The sequence below is a fragment of the Phacochoerus africanus genome, chromosome 6, assembly GCF_016906955.1.
Source record: "Phacochoerus africanus isolate WHEZ1 chromosome 6, ROS_Pafr_v1, whole genome shotgun sequence".
Classification (NCBI taxonomy): Eukaryota; Metazoa; Chordata; class Mammalia; order Artiodactyla; family Suidae; genus Phacochoerus; species Phacochoerus africanus.
Window position 1 is genome coordinate 9,840,707 of NC_062549.1, and position 14,837 is coordinate 9,855,543.

At 44.9% G+C, this 14,837-nt stretch overlaps 1 protein-coding gene across 3 annotated transcripts in view; it reads left to right on the top strand.

Annotated features, from left to right (window-relative positions):
- The window catches only part of ADCY8 (adenylate cyclase 8), a 221,026-nt gene that overhangs the window by 169,535 nt on the left and 36,654 nt on the right, over positions 1-14,837 (top strand). For all 3 annotated transcript variants that reach the window (XM_047783235.1, XM_047783236.1, XM_047783237.1), the window contains one exon: positions 11,047-11,219. In XM_047783235.1, the coding sequence (XP_047639191.1) occupies positions 11,047-11,219 (173 nt within the window). The remainder of the gene's footprint in view (positions 1-11,046; positions 11,220-14,837) is intronic.

A 14,837-nucleotide genomic window follows, 5' to 3' on the forward strand; every position in this document is an offset into this window, starting at 1 on the left:
CCCAAGCTTGAACTCCCAAACTCAGGACCTCAGCATTCATGAATTTCCCAGGCCTAAGAAAATGGTGGATATGCTTCTGGATCATATAGTTTCATCCTTGCACTCCCATTTCCTTACCTGCAAAATGAGGATGAAAGAAATATCTTTCTTATGAGTGGTTGTGACGATTAAGTGAATTCATCCATGTATAGTTGGAGCCAGACCTGCCACAAAGTATCTGCTGGTTAAACATCAGCCGTGATTCCTTTGCTAAGTAACAAGGTTTTGAGTACTGAACCATGGGTATGTATTTATCTATCAGTTACATCTCTATACCACTGTGCTAACATATCATGCACATTATGAAACATACTCATAAAATAGAAATGTTGAAAAGCAAAGTGAAATAAATGAATCCGAATTTTAATATTTTCATCCCACGGACAAAGGATCACTCTGCCCAGGAGTCAGCAAATCATGGCCACAAGCCAAATTCCGCCTGCCACCTGTTTTGTAAACAAAGTTTTATTGGGGCACAGACATATCCATTTGTCAGCAGTGTCTATGGCCGCTTTTATAATAATACAGTGGTAGAGGTGAGTAGCTGCAGCAGAGGTGGTGTGGCCCATTAAACCAAAACTATTTGCTGTCTGGCCCTTGAGAGACAAAGTTTGCCAACTCTTAACATCCTCTCGGGTTCAGGAGTCCCATTGGCCTAAAATGCGGGCATCAGGACTCTTTGCATCAGCAGCTACTTCAGCAACCTGGTTTGACCCACCATGGGCTATCCTGATCTCTCTGGTCGTCCTTCTCTACCTGAGGATTTGTCTACCAAACTAGAACGAATCAGACATTCAAACCTTCTAAAAGGCTTAATCTGCACAACCACCTCCCATCCCTCACAAGTGTGTGGCCCCATGCAAATCACTTCCTCTCTCTGAGCCTCGGCTTCCTCATCTGTATACCTGACGTCTCTACCTCACCCATGAGACATGATTCTCAGTCCCGAAATAGGTTGTTAAGTGGCTGATGGGACAGAAACATAAGAGACTGTTGTGATATATGGTACAACATCTAGTTTATTTCTAAACTGGAGCTTGCCAATTGCTAAAAAAAAAAAAAAAGGAGTGAAGATATAGGAAATGACAGTGAAGAAAGCCGTATTCCAACTATGATTTGACAAGTAGTCTAGGGGAGCAAAGAGACCTGTGTCAGGTGCAAGACCATCACAGGCACAAACCCATTGTCATCATCTCAAACACCAGCAGGTGGTTCCTAGGGGGCTCAATGGGAGGGTCTTCACTTCACAATCGAGCCCCTTTCTAATAGGCTCTGGCACATTTGAATGAGGAGTCAACTGTACTTGCAAGAGCAGTCAGAGTATGCTATGGTTTCAAGGATCCCTGAGAGCCAGTTTCCCTCAAGGTATAATCCCCGTGTCTTTGGACTCTGGCACTTTGTCTCATTTTTCCCCGATGTGTGCAGGTCCTACCCAGCCTTCGAGCCTCTCTTTTTCTAAATGTGCTCTTTGGTGGACCCAGTCCCTTCAGATGACTTCCTGCCATCTCACATGCCCTTAAAGCATCATCTTAGTACTCACACTTCATCCTTAATTTAAAAAAATAATTTATTTATCCAGCTAGGACCTTCTTCCAACCCTTCAAATTTACAAATTGCTTTAAGGAGAAAAGACAGTATTGTATAAGCAGTCAACATTACCCAAAGGGCCCAGCACAGGACAGAGCCCACAACCTGGTGAATTATTTTTCTTAACAACAACAGCAAAAAGATAAAGGAGTTCCCCTGCTGTGGCACAGCATGTTAAGGATCCAGCATTGTCCATGCGGTGATGTGGGTTTGATCCCCAGCCCAGGCCAGGGAGTCAAGGATCTGATGTTGCCACAGCTGTGGCATAAGTCACAGCTGCAACTTAGATTCAATCCTTGGCCTGGGAACTTCCATATGCTACAGGTGCCACAGCTGAAAAGGAAGGAAAAAAATGTATTTCCAATGGAGTGGCAGAGACAAGATTTGCCCCCTTCCACATGAAACCACTAAGAACAAACAAACAAAATAGATGAAACAGTAGTTTTCAAGACACTGGCTAACAGGTGTTGAAAGATAAGAAGCAGGCTAAGTGAGCCCGTGATTGCCTGAGCTTTGTCTTATTTTCAGAGAGTTTTCAGACTGTGGTTGAGGTGGAGAGAACCCAGGTAGAACCCTGTGCACTTTTTGATTTGAGGAGACAGAGCTGAGAATCTGGGGGGACCAAGGTGGCTGGAGTTTGCAGGACTCACTACCAGAGAGAAGAGCTGCAGAGAGAGAAAAACTCGGAGATCTACAAGAGTCCGATCAGTGCGTGCGTGTGGGGAAACTCAACAATGCTTGGGAAAGAACTGTCTGGAAGGACCAGGGCCTGGCAGTCACACAGGGCTGGGAATCGTGTCTTTTCCCACCAGCCAGACCGAAGACAAGCATCACTCGTGAGACATCAGGTAGAGCAAATGGAAGCGTCTTGCTTCACTAGTGTGTGAGGATTAGCCCTAGATTAGATGCTCCTCTAGTTCGTCCTTTAAAAATCTCCACGTAAGACCAAAAGTCTAAGCAGACTTTTCCTCTTTTTTAAAGATCAAAATGTCTATTTCTTGTGTTACAAACATGAAAATAAATACAATAAGACGATGAAATAAACACATAGGGCCATCGATCTTTTAGTTGGGATAAATTTCTCGAAAGAAATAAATCTTAGTTTTCCCTTGAGGGTGAGCATCTTGTTCCTTAAAAAAACTGCTTGTTTTAAAAAATGAGAAATATTTTATATTAGAAAATATGATGAAGTTATATTGATCTTAGAAAAGAATGTTCGTAGCAGCCTTCTTGTAATACAACCCAAATGTCTGTAAATAGATGAAAAGATAAATAAACTGTGGAGTATCCATCCAGTGGGTACTACTCATCAGCAGAAAGAAATGAGCTACTGATACATGTGCAATAACATGGATAAATCCTAAAATCATTATGCTGAGGAAGATAAGCAAACCAAACAAAAAGTATGCATTCGTATGGTCCCATTGATCTAAAATTCTAGACAATGCAAATTGATACTAATAACAGAAGCACATCAGTGGTTGCCTGGGGAGGAGGGGTAAGGATGTAGGAGGGAGGAATTATAAAGGGATACAATGAAACTCATTTTCTTGATGGTTTCATGGATGTGTGCAAGTACTAAAGCTTATTAAATTTGATGTGTTAGATGCAGCTCATTGAAGGTCAATCATAACTCGATAAAGCTATTTTAAAAATTAAGTACAAAAGAGGAATCAGGAAGCCCAACAGAGGAAGAGAAGGGGAAGCAGAATTAGAGAGAGTCTGTTGGAACGTGTAGTCAGAAAATTCTGGTTTAAATGCCAGCTCTGATGCTTATACTGTCGTTTAGAGCAACTTATTTACACTCTTTGAGCCTCATTTGCACACTAGGGACAATCACCATGCCTACCCCACAGGGTTATCATGAGACTTAGATGGAGAGAATGCATGTGTACACTTACTGAGCTTCTGGAACATGATAAATGCTCATTAAATATCTGTCATGATGATGAAGATGAGAGAAGAAAGCTAAGGGAAATTAAAAGAGGAAGACAAAAGGAGGGTAAAAGCCAGAGGAGCAAAAATAAAATTTAAAAGAAAGAGGAATAGAAACAATTAGAAGAGAGGAGAGACTCCGTGATAATAAAACATACAAGCAGATTTTTTTTAAGTCCAAAAATGACTGTAAAAATCTGTGCGCCCCTGAGCTCTTGCCTTCACTTCTCTGGTTAACTCCTCAGGCAGGAATCGGAACCCCGAGTGATTTTGTTGGAAAATGCATGCATGCACTGAGGTCTAAAACCCCCAGCTGGTATTCAGGATAAAATGAGATTGTCCCCAAACTTCCACGGTGGCAGGCCCACCAAATAATTCAAAGAATAAGCATCAAATAGCTCCACTGTAATTTTCGGAACTTTTTCTACTTGAACAGAGGGATATTATATAAGCTCATTTTGCTTCTATACTGAGCAAATTTTATATTATGGCTAAATACATAGAGGCGATCTTTCCTTTTTTTTTCCCAAATGATAATTAAATTTTTTTTTTGTCTTTTTTTCTATTTCTTGGGCTGCTCCCGCAGCATATGGAGGTTCCCAGGCTAGAGGTCTAATTGGAGCTGTAGCCACTGGCCTACGCCAGAGCCACAGCAACGTGGGATCCGAGCCGCGTCTGCAACCTCCACCACAGCTCACGGCAACGCCGGATCGTTAACCCACTGAGCAAGGGCAGGGACCGAACCCGCAACCTCATGGTTCCTAGTCGGATTAGTTAAGCACTGCGCCACGACGGGAACTCCGATAATTAATTTTTGAAATTGCCTTTCCCCACAAAGAACCAAAAGCCGTAATAACACGATGTCATCTAAAAACCAAAGACTTGGAGTCTTAGCCTCCAAGTCCTTAGGACATGAGTTGTGCCTGGGAAACAGAATAGGCTTGAATGACAGAGGCCATGTGGCGGCATAGAATGAATAAGCACTCTTCTTCCTCCATTTACTAGCTGTGTGGCCTGGGGGCAAGTCACCTAACCTCTCTGAGCCTTGGTTTCCTTATCTATATAATGGAATTATTAGGAATACCTATCTTATAAGATTGTTGGGGTGACAAATAGAGGCAATGTACATAAAGCACTCATTCAATGTTAGTTTCTCTCTTCTCTCCCTTTCTTTCTTGAAGACTTTGGTAACAAAGGGTAAATAGTGCCTGTCCAAGTAGAGATTTGAATTTAAGGAAGAAGACAGGGATGTAACAAAAATGAAAAAAAAAAAAAAAAAGAAAAAAACCAAAACAGCCCAAGGCTTCCTTCTCTAGATTTAGCATCTGACTGAAAATTTGAATAGGCCACAATTTCATAGTAATATTGATCTCCTGGGCTTATCAGGTATTTACACAGTAGCGCCCACCCTGAGTCAGATTGTTCTCGGGGAGCCAGATCCTTCCAGAGCCTCACGTGTTGCCCAGGCCAAGGGAGTGACCTTGGAGGGCATACACTTAGTTCCAAAGATGCTGCCATGTTCCTCTTCTCTAATTGTTCTTAGTTGACAGGAGCGACTTCCCACATATGCTCAGCACTGTCGAATTGCTCTCCTCTGGGAACACGTTTAATTTCTGAAAGTCACCAGGATGCATAGTCTGGCTGAGCATCACTCTTTAGGGGTCCAATACGGAGAGACTGCCTTTTGGGTGTTTTTCAAAAATGGACTCGGAAGATAATTTACAGAGATCTGAGCTCAGTCATCACAGAAGCATAGTTAAGATAAGCACAGAGTCCCCCAAGGGGACTACACTGAATTGACCAATAAGCATCTTCAAGAGAAGCATCATCCTTATATGTAACAAAATATATCTAGTGCCTTTCCATGAGAACGAGCTATTTGCCTGCTTGTTAATTAAGTTTTGCTTCATAGTTATCTTGTGAGGGTCATCATTTGAGGACATTATTAGCATAGATACGCCTTCCTGTGACTGATTACGAGGTTAAAATGGTAACTGGGCTGCAGTCTTTTCTAGGAAATAATCCGAAAATTCTACCCTCCGCCCAAGTCAGACATGAACATCATATATGCTTGTGGAATTTAAATGCAGGTTTGACAGCTCTAAGTTCGTAACTGTAATGAGCTAGAGCACATTCATCATTCTTCCTCTAACACTGGGGGGTCGGGGGGAGGTGAGCCATGGAAACCAGGATCTAGAATAAGCCAAAGCACAGTAAGATTGTTCCGTAGCATCCCGCCCATGCGAGATGCCCCTTTGCCCCTCCCTAATACAAGCCAGTATACAGCTGGGAGAATCCAATCAATTATGTCCACTCAGTGACCCCAGCTTCATGACAGCCTCATTCCTGGACCGAGTGGGGAGCCAGGGGTCAGGGAGAAGCAGAGCAGCCTCTGTTTGTCAGCCCGTGCTCCCTTCACTGTGCCCATTGTACCAACACTTACAATTGTGTGAATTGGGAGGTTGGGATCCTTTCTTGGAATGACCGTGACTCCTAAAAATCACTTGCTCTCTCTCCTTGTTCTGTGAGTTCATGATGCCTTGGGATTTGGGCAGCAACCAAAGGGGCATAGACTCTCCAGTGTACACGACTTGTGTGGACGGATGCTCAGGCCCCATGTCGAGTGATCATTTTGTAAGATTCTTCTTCGTCCTCCTCTTCTAAGAGGAAAATGTGCACAAATCGCCAAGGCAGTTTATGGTGCATCATGACACTGCCCTGACAGTAACACCGTGCCTTCCAGCCTGACACAATCCTTGGTGCCCAGCGGGTCCTCACTCCCCAGCTGCAGAATCACCAATGCATGGTGTACTTTGTAAAATGCTTATTTCCAGAGTTCCTGTTGTGCTCAGTGGGTTACAAACCCAACTAGTGTCCCCGAGGACAAGAGTTTGATCCCTGGCCCTGCTCAGTGGGTTAGGATCCATTGTTTTCATGAGCTGCGGTGTGGGTCACAGATGTGGCACAGATCCCATGTTGCTGTAGGCTGGCAGCTGCAGTTCCGATTCGACCCCTAGCCTGGGAACTTCACATGCCTCGGGTGTGGCCCTAAAAAAAAGACAAAAACAATTTTTTTTAAAAAAAATCTAGGAAGAAGCAGAGCACCCCATTACTATATGGGATACAAAGTTCTTGGGAATACAGGGACCCATTTGATATTGCATGTTACTCTCAGATGAGAGGCCACTACAGAGAACAACCATTTATTAAATGCTCTATCATATCTGTGTGCATTGTTATAATGAGAGTATACATAAAATTTTATGTCCTGCCTTCCAGTTTTAAATTATTTTGAAAACATTTTCTATGTTGCCATTTAAATGTTCCTCTCAGAACCTCTGTCTATGGAGATTTTTATTTTTTGAACCGTGATGTTTTTTCACTACTATCTCCTACTTCCCCTCCTCCTGCCCCCAGCAGTCTCCAATCAACGTTCTTACTTGTCTTCTTCCACAGCCCTTCACCTATGCTAGGCTCTAACATTTAGCCTCTTGTCTGGCTTTATTTTTTATATTCTTCATGGGTGGTGTCGCCCACACCTGGGAGTTCTGCTGGACAACGTGTGTCTCGAGACCCCAAATGTCTTCCAAGCCTCAATCTCAGATGTTGGTAGATGCCCACCCCACGAGATGGCCTTCCTCGGTCATCCCTTTGGTACCTGAGGCTTGAGGGGCCTAAAAACGCATTCCCTTTCCTCCATCCTTTTTCTGCAGCTTTTCCCTAAGTTCATCCAAGCTGGAAATCTTAGTACCGTTTCCGACACGTCTCTTCTTCTCACCCCCGCCTCACCTCTTACCTCTTAGGTCGGTCTAACTCGAGACGTCTAAGTCTACTGAGTGGATCTCCTGCCTTGTCTTTAAGTCTTCCGTTTTTCTCCTGCCATTACAGCCCAACTTGCACTCTTCCCCACCACAGCTTATGTCTCAAGCACTAATCTAATGAATCTATTACACACATGAAACCCATTCACGCTCCTTGTGAGATGTAGGAAAAAAGTGCACACTTATCCATGAGACACATGAGCGTTTTTGCAGTGTGGTTTTGCCTCCTCTTTCTGTCCTACCACACCTCTGAGCCCCTACATCCAGGATCCATCCAAGGGACACTCTGGGCCTTCTAACTTCCTGGAGTAACTGAAAAGAACACAGAAACGATTTGTTGTTTAACAGAAACTTGGTAATTGCCTCGAATCCAGCATCCTCCCAAGTTATGGGAAGCATGCGATTTCTGGGTCCAGATCCAGCCAGAAGAGCAAGGCTTCTACAAAGCGGTTGCAAAGTCATAGCACTTCTGTCCTTCTCCCATTTCCTGGTCCCTCCCCTACTAGTCACTTAAGATGCAAAAGAAACAGAGGAAACTTCCTAATGTTATTTTCCAGGGGCCTCGTTCCTTTGCTGTCTCGTCGTTCACAGCATCACCAGAAGGTTCAACTTTATACTTTAAGATAGAAAGTTACCTAAACCACGTCGGGCAGTGAGAGGGGTAATTCCTTCAACGGAATGGAGGATGGTGGCAGAAATGGCAAAAGCACACTTACACAATCAGTTGAGGCAACAAAAAGAGAAAGATCCAGGAGTTTCTGCTGTGGCTCGGCAGGTTAAGAACCTGGCACGGTGTCCGTGAGGATGCAGGTTCAATCCCTGGCCCCATTCCATGGGCGAAGCATCCGGCGTTGCCACAAGCTGCAGTGTAAGTCGCAGATGCTTCTCGGATCCAGCGTTGCTGTGGCCATGGTGTAGTCCAGCAGCTGCAGCTTCGACTGGACCCTGGCCCAGGAACTTCCATACACCGTGTGTGCGGCCTGTAAAAAAAAAATCAACTCAAATCCATTCATCCATGGTGGGAAAGCATGACTCTAGTGCTTGCACTTTCAGACGTCTTGGTAGAGAAAGGAGAACAGATATGGAGCTTAACTGGTTCCCCTTGTGGTCAACCGTACTGTTCTAATATACAGGGAATTCACGCTCCTAGAGACTTGTTCCTTTATACCTTTTACTTCCCGCCATTCTTTCATCCCAGAATGTTCTTCACATTCCATCTTCTGTCGTGTAAAATCCAGTCTGTCCTTGAGATCGAGTTCAAACTCCCGTCTCTGATAAAGCCTTCTCCAAATCTGCTTCCTCCCCACAGAAGGCACTCCTTCTGCCCCTGTATTCGTATCACACGGGGCCGCATCGCTGAAAGATCACTTCCCACCATGTGTTGGCATTTCCATGTCTGCTTCACCTTCCGGGCCATGGCGTCCTCTAGGCCTGGGCCATCTCTTCAAATTCCCGTCTCTTCGAATACCCATGCCTTGGTTTCAACAGGCACGCACACAAAAAATGCTTATTACACTTTTAAAACTTAACTGTTGTGCCCTCATGAGTTTTTGCCCAAGGACACAATCATTTTGATGGCTTTTGACCTAGTAAGGGATACATAATTGGCATCAACAGAGCCGTGCACGGCCGTTTGTTTGTGATGCAGGTAACAAGAAAACAGGACCACTCAGATCTGATCCTCTTTCCTCCCTTTGTTAAAATGGAAGATCTTGGAAGTTTCTCTGGATGGAAAAGATAAACTCTAAGGAATAAACTTATTATTACCTGCTCACTTCACTCACAGCCTCCTGCCCAGAGGCATCAAGATGAGTTCACCTAAAAATCTTACCAATAGAAGGTGTTAAAAGAGAGTGGAAGGAGTTCCCGTTGTGGTGCAGTGTTTAACGAATCTGACTGGGAACCATGAGGTTTCGGGTTCGATCCCTGGCCTCGCTCAGTGGGTTAAGGATCTGGCGTTGCCATGAGCTGTGGTGTAGGTCGCAGGCGCAGCTCAGGTCTGGCGTTGCTGTGGCTCTGGCGTAGGCTGGCAGCTGTAGCTCTGATTAGACCCCTAGCCTGGAAACCCCATATGCTGCAGGTGTGGCTCTAGAAAAGGCAAAAAGACAAAAAAAAGAGAGAGAGAGAGTGGAAGAAAGCTTATCATCCCATTGGGGACAAGGACATAATTGGATTTATTAGGAAAGGAAGAAACAAAAGTTAAGGATGTCCGCAGATACTGGGCCCCTTTAGGGCAGGGCAGGGACTTATTCATTCCTGAGGCTACTGTAAAGGCACTGGTCCTCTGCCCTCGGGCAGAAGTAACTCAGGGCACCGTCCACACTTGTTAATATCACGTGCAGTGGAAGTAGTTGTGAATGAGTCCGTTGGACTTAAGACATCAGCAATCACACCTTTGGTAGCTGCTCAGGGATTTTCTGAAATTCTTACCCGTCTCCTCTGCCCATACAGAGGTTGTCTCTTCATGTAAAAAGAGAGAAAAGACAACCAGTTGTTGGAAAGAGCCGTGCAGGGCAAGGCCGGGATGGGTTTTAGAAATCCTGGAGCCCAGGATGCGCACTAGAGTTTCATGTGCAGGGACAGGCTGTTCCCAGGTACCCTACGTGCCACTTTCTAGTCAGGAGAACTTGACCAATTTCCTTAAGCTCCATATGCCTCAGTTTCTTCCCCTGTAAAATGGAAATTATGATTCCCATCCTGACCAGTTACTTTGAAAATTACTAGATCAGACAGTGTGTATAAAAATCAAAGCACTGCCACCAAGTGGGCCTCTGGTTATTCTTTTGCTTCCTACGGGATAGAATGCCAACCTACCATCCAGAATGATACAGTGGGATACTTCTCTAAGGGACGTGGGCTGAGGAGCTTCCTACGAAGGGCTGACATCTAGTTGGGCGGACCGAAACGTGGTGGCCACTCCAGTGGTACAGCCCTTGAGTGGTTCCACACCGATCTATTGAGCAGCTGCTTCTTATACAGGATGGCACCTATCATGCAGGGCCATGAAGGATGCTATGGAGAAAGGAGGCCAAATCCAGAAGCACCTGGAGATGGGCACGAAGGCTTCTGAGAGGAGAGGACACCTGAGCTAATGCTTGACAGAGGAGTAAGGCTTAGTCACATGGATAAGATTTGAGAAACAGGACACTGGAGAGGCAAAGCACTGAGACATGAGCCAGTAGGGAAACAGCTGTGAGAGACAGCTGGTGCATAGTGAGGCTAGAACGTTTGTTGAAAGGTGAAAGAAAATCTGGAGTTCCCATAGTGGCTCAGCAGTAATGAACTCGACTAGTATCCATGAGGATGCAGGTTCAATCCCTGGCCTCCCTCAGGGGGCTAAGGATCTGGCATTGCCATGAGCTGTGGTGTCGTCAACAGACACAGCTCAGATCCGACTTAGGATGACCTGACTATGGAATGTGGGAGAAAGAAAGACAACAGAGATGAGACCAAGTTTTCTGGCTTGAGGAATGGTGCAAACGGTTCCCCCGAGAATAGGGAGCAGAAGCCTGGGGTGGTGGCAAGAAATGATGAGTGGATGGCCTGAGGCCTCCAAATGGAGACGCACCACAGTCATCTGCATGAGGAAACCTGCTGGCACCGTATTAGGAGAATGACTCCCCCCCATTCCCGGAGTCTGACCACGTACCTTCTCTGTTTCCAGTACTTCGTCTTCACGGGGGTGTTGGCCATGGTGACCTGTGCAGTCTTCCTCCGACTGAACTCCGTCCTGAAGCTGGCTGTGCTGCTGATCATGATTGCTATCTATGCCTTGCTGACCGAGACCATCTATGCGGGGCTCTTTCTGCGCTATGACAACCTGAACCACAGTGGAGAGTAAGTGGCCCCCTCTGCGTGTTCAAAGAGTGCTCGACCTTCAGCGGGAGGTGGGACCACCAGGGAAATGATGGATGTAGAATTACTGGATCTGGGCAATTGATTGCATATTGACATATTTCTCATCCTATGCACTCTCCGGCTTACAAGTCTAGGCAAAATCCCTAGTTTTCAAGTTTTATCCTGTGTATTCATTACAGACCAATTCATGAATTAAACCTTGGACTAAATCATAGCACAGGCCTCCCCAAATCTAATAAGATTCCTTCAACTTTCATAGCACCAAGATTTGTAGGGTCTGATTGTAATTTTGCTGTAGCAAAATTAATAATGGCAGACACTGCACACTGAGCACTTCCTATACGCCTTGCATTTTGTTATTTTTGAAATAGAACCCCCCCCCAAATAATATATTAGCCTAGATTCCTTAGAGAACAGAGCCTGAGGCAAGCATGAAGTGCTAATGCAAACCCAGAGCAGCAAGAGTGAAGGAAAAGGGACGTGAGGAAGAACAAGATGGGAGGCAAATGCGAGCTAATGCCGTATTATGCTGACCACGTGAACTGCGAAGCTGGTGCCTCGGAGATGCGGTCATTTGTCCAGCTGGAATATCTCTGGGTGGGCACTGAGGGAGGGAAGGCATCCCAAGCAGAGGAGGGGGTAGGAATCCTTGGTTCCTTCCTGCTCCTTTCTCCCATCAGTCACTGTTCATGCTCTGGATGTACTTCCTGGTGACATCACTTGGCCATTTCCACAGCCCTGGGGGAAGCCAGACCCCACACCTGCATTATGGAGTTTCATGGGGGGCTGGAAGTGATGGAAGGAAGCAGACCCTGAGCATGAGGCTGATTGGCCCCAGGGTGGGAAGTACCGTAGGTCCCACTGAGGCCAGAATATGTGCCCAATAGTCTGAGAGAAAGATGAGGTCAAGATAGTTCAAGAAACCTCAGAACATGTGCCGGATACTAATCATGGGACCATCTATGAATACACTGGAGATGAACGAAGCTAACCAGTAGTCAGGTTACTTCTGCATTTTTAAAAGGATACAGTATTTCAGATATTGTTGAAATTCCCTTCCCCAACATCATCCTTTTCTCCTCCTCCCAAGAGTCAACTTCTAATGCACTTAATTTATATCCATCTCATCCATGTGTTTTATTTATATTTATTATGTCTGTATCATGTTATTGATAAAATTCTTGTGTTGTAATGCAATATAGTTTTTAGATCCATCCAGTTTCATATCTGTAGATCTAATTTGTCTTAGCTGTTGAATATATGTATTATGCCATGTGAACATACCAAAATATATTTATCCTTTGACCTATTAAAAGGTTATCCATGCTTCAATGATCATCATCGAAAATATCTCCTGGGGTTTATGTCTAAAAGCACGCTTGCTGGATTGTAAGGTATCTGTATTTCCACTTCTTAAAATATTGCCAAATAGTTCTCCCACAAGGTTGCAGCAATTTCTTCCTTACAAACAGTCGTCCTTGTAAGTCTTACTGAATTCATCAGTGTGAATTTTATCTCACTATTTTCATGAGTAGTTCATTGATCATAAGTAAGTTTGTGCATCTTTTTGTTGTTGTTGATTGACCATTTTCAGTAAACTTCCAGGTCATATCTTTGTCTGGTTTTTCTATGAGGCGGTTCGTCTTTTTTTAGTGGATATTTAAAGGTTCTTTATAAATCCTAGATACTAATTTGCATCTGTTATGCATATGCATCATCCACTTTATATTCATGACCCTCTTTAACCCTCACAGCAACAATCTGAGGAACACAGGCTCAGAGAGGTTCAGCCAGTAGGTAACAGTTGATTTGAACTCATCTTTCTGGCTCCAAAATCCATCTTTGTAAATACTGCATTCATCTTTCTCTCTATTTGATTTTTTTATTTTTTATTTTATTTTATTTTATTGCTTTTTAGGGCCACCCTCGCAGCATATGGAGATTCCCATGCTAGGGGTAGAATTGGAGCTGTAGCTGCTGGCCTACACCGCAGCCACAGCAACATCAGATCTGAGCCACGTCCGAGACCTATGCCACAGCCTAAGGCAACGCTGGATCCTTAACCCACTGAGCAAGGCCAGGGATCGAACCTGTGTCCTCATGGATGCTAGTCAGATTCATTTCCACTGAGCCATGATGGGAACTCCCTGCATACATCTTTCTTAAATCGAGATGAAGAATCTCTGACCACACGCCCAGAGTTCAAAGAAAATCAGAACAGTCTCAAATTAGGTAAAATAATTTGTGGTAACAGTTAGCCCATGGTCAAGCAGAAAGCAGCACAAAAGGGGGCAAAGAGGATTTCCCATTGTGGTGGCAGCAGAAACGGATCAACTAGTATCCATGAGGACATGGGTTTGATCCCTGGTCTAGCCCAGTGGGTTAAGGATCCAGTGTTGCCATGAACTGTGGGGTGAGTCGCAGATGTGGCTCAGATCCCACATTGCTGTGGCTGTGGTGTAGGCCAGCAGCTGTAATTCCGATTCAACCACTTGCCATGGGTGTGGCCCTAAAAAGCAAAAAAAAAAAATTAATTTTTTTAAAGAGGATAAAGAGATATATGAACAAACTAGGCCACCTTTGAAAGAAAATAAGAATTAAACCATCTAAAATTGATTCATTCAAAGGGAAACACAGCATTAATGGAGCAAGCCAGGGCTTTGGCTTCAAATCCAGACTCTACTGCATTAGCAAGTCCCTTCCCATCTCTGGACCTCAATTTACTCATCGGTGAAGTGGGATAATTACATTCTAGTGTGTGGCTACACACGGCTCTAAAGTGCCCAGAACACGGTAGGTGATCTGCGTCTGTTCATTCCTATCCTCTCCTTCATTTTTAGGAGAGAGGTTTAGTTCTGAATTGTTTTAAGTTCTTAAGCAAGAGCTTGTAGTTAGATGGTTCATTAGGATTGCGAAAATAAGCACAACCCCAGAGTCACTGCTGCTGACGTTCAAGTGCTTTTCTCAGCGTCTCCCTGACTCAAGGTCAATTATCGGTTAGTCTTGCATTGACTCACGCTCTGCTGTCGACAGAATTAAATTGGTAAGGAAGGGAAGAGCCTGCTCAGCCGCATCATAAATCAATGGGCCAGTAGTCACTGTGCCCACTTGGCAGCCAGTCTGCCCCTGCTTTTGGGACTTAACCAGCCCTCTAGGAGCTCACCCTGGTTTCAGGCATTTCTGCAGGTTGTTCTTGGGATCGGGTACCTGGGAAAGTACAGAGAATCTGGCACGGGGCTGCCTGCCTGCATCCATGTCGATATGATGGCAAGTGCTTCAAACTCCCAATCTGCTCGTGAGGTCCCCTCCCCGACACCCCCTGCCTCCATGGAGGACGCTGAGCCTCAAACAAGCAAGGCGCCCTTACTCCCAATATCTTAGCAGGGCTGGAGATCCATCCTCCTCAGCCTCCTTGTAGGAAGTCGACATCATGAGATTTGTGAAGACGAGTTGAGGGGTTAAACCACCTGTGTTCAAATCCCAGCTCCACCATCAACCAGCTGTGTGATCTTGAGCAAAGTAATTAAAAGTGACTTACCCTCTCGAAGCCCTGTTGTCCTCATCTGTGCAGTGGGGATGATGAGTTCCTGCGTGATG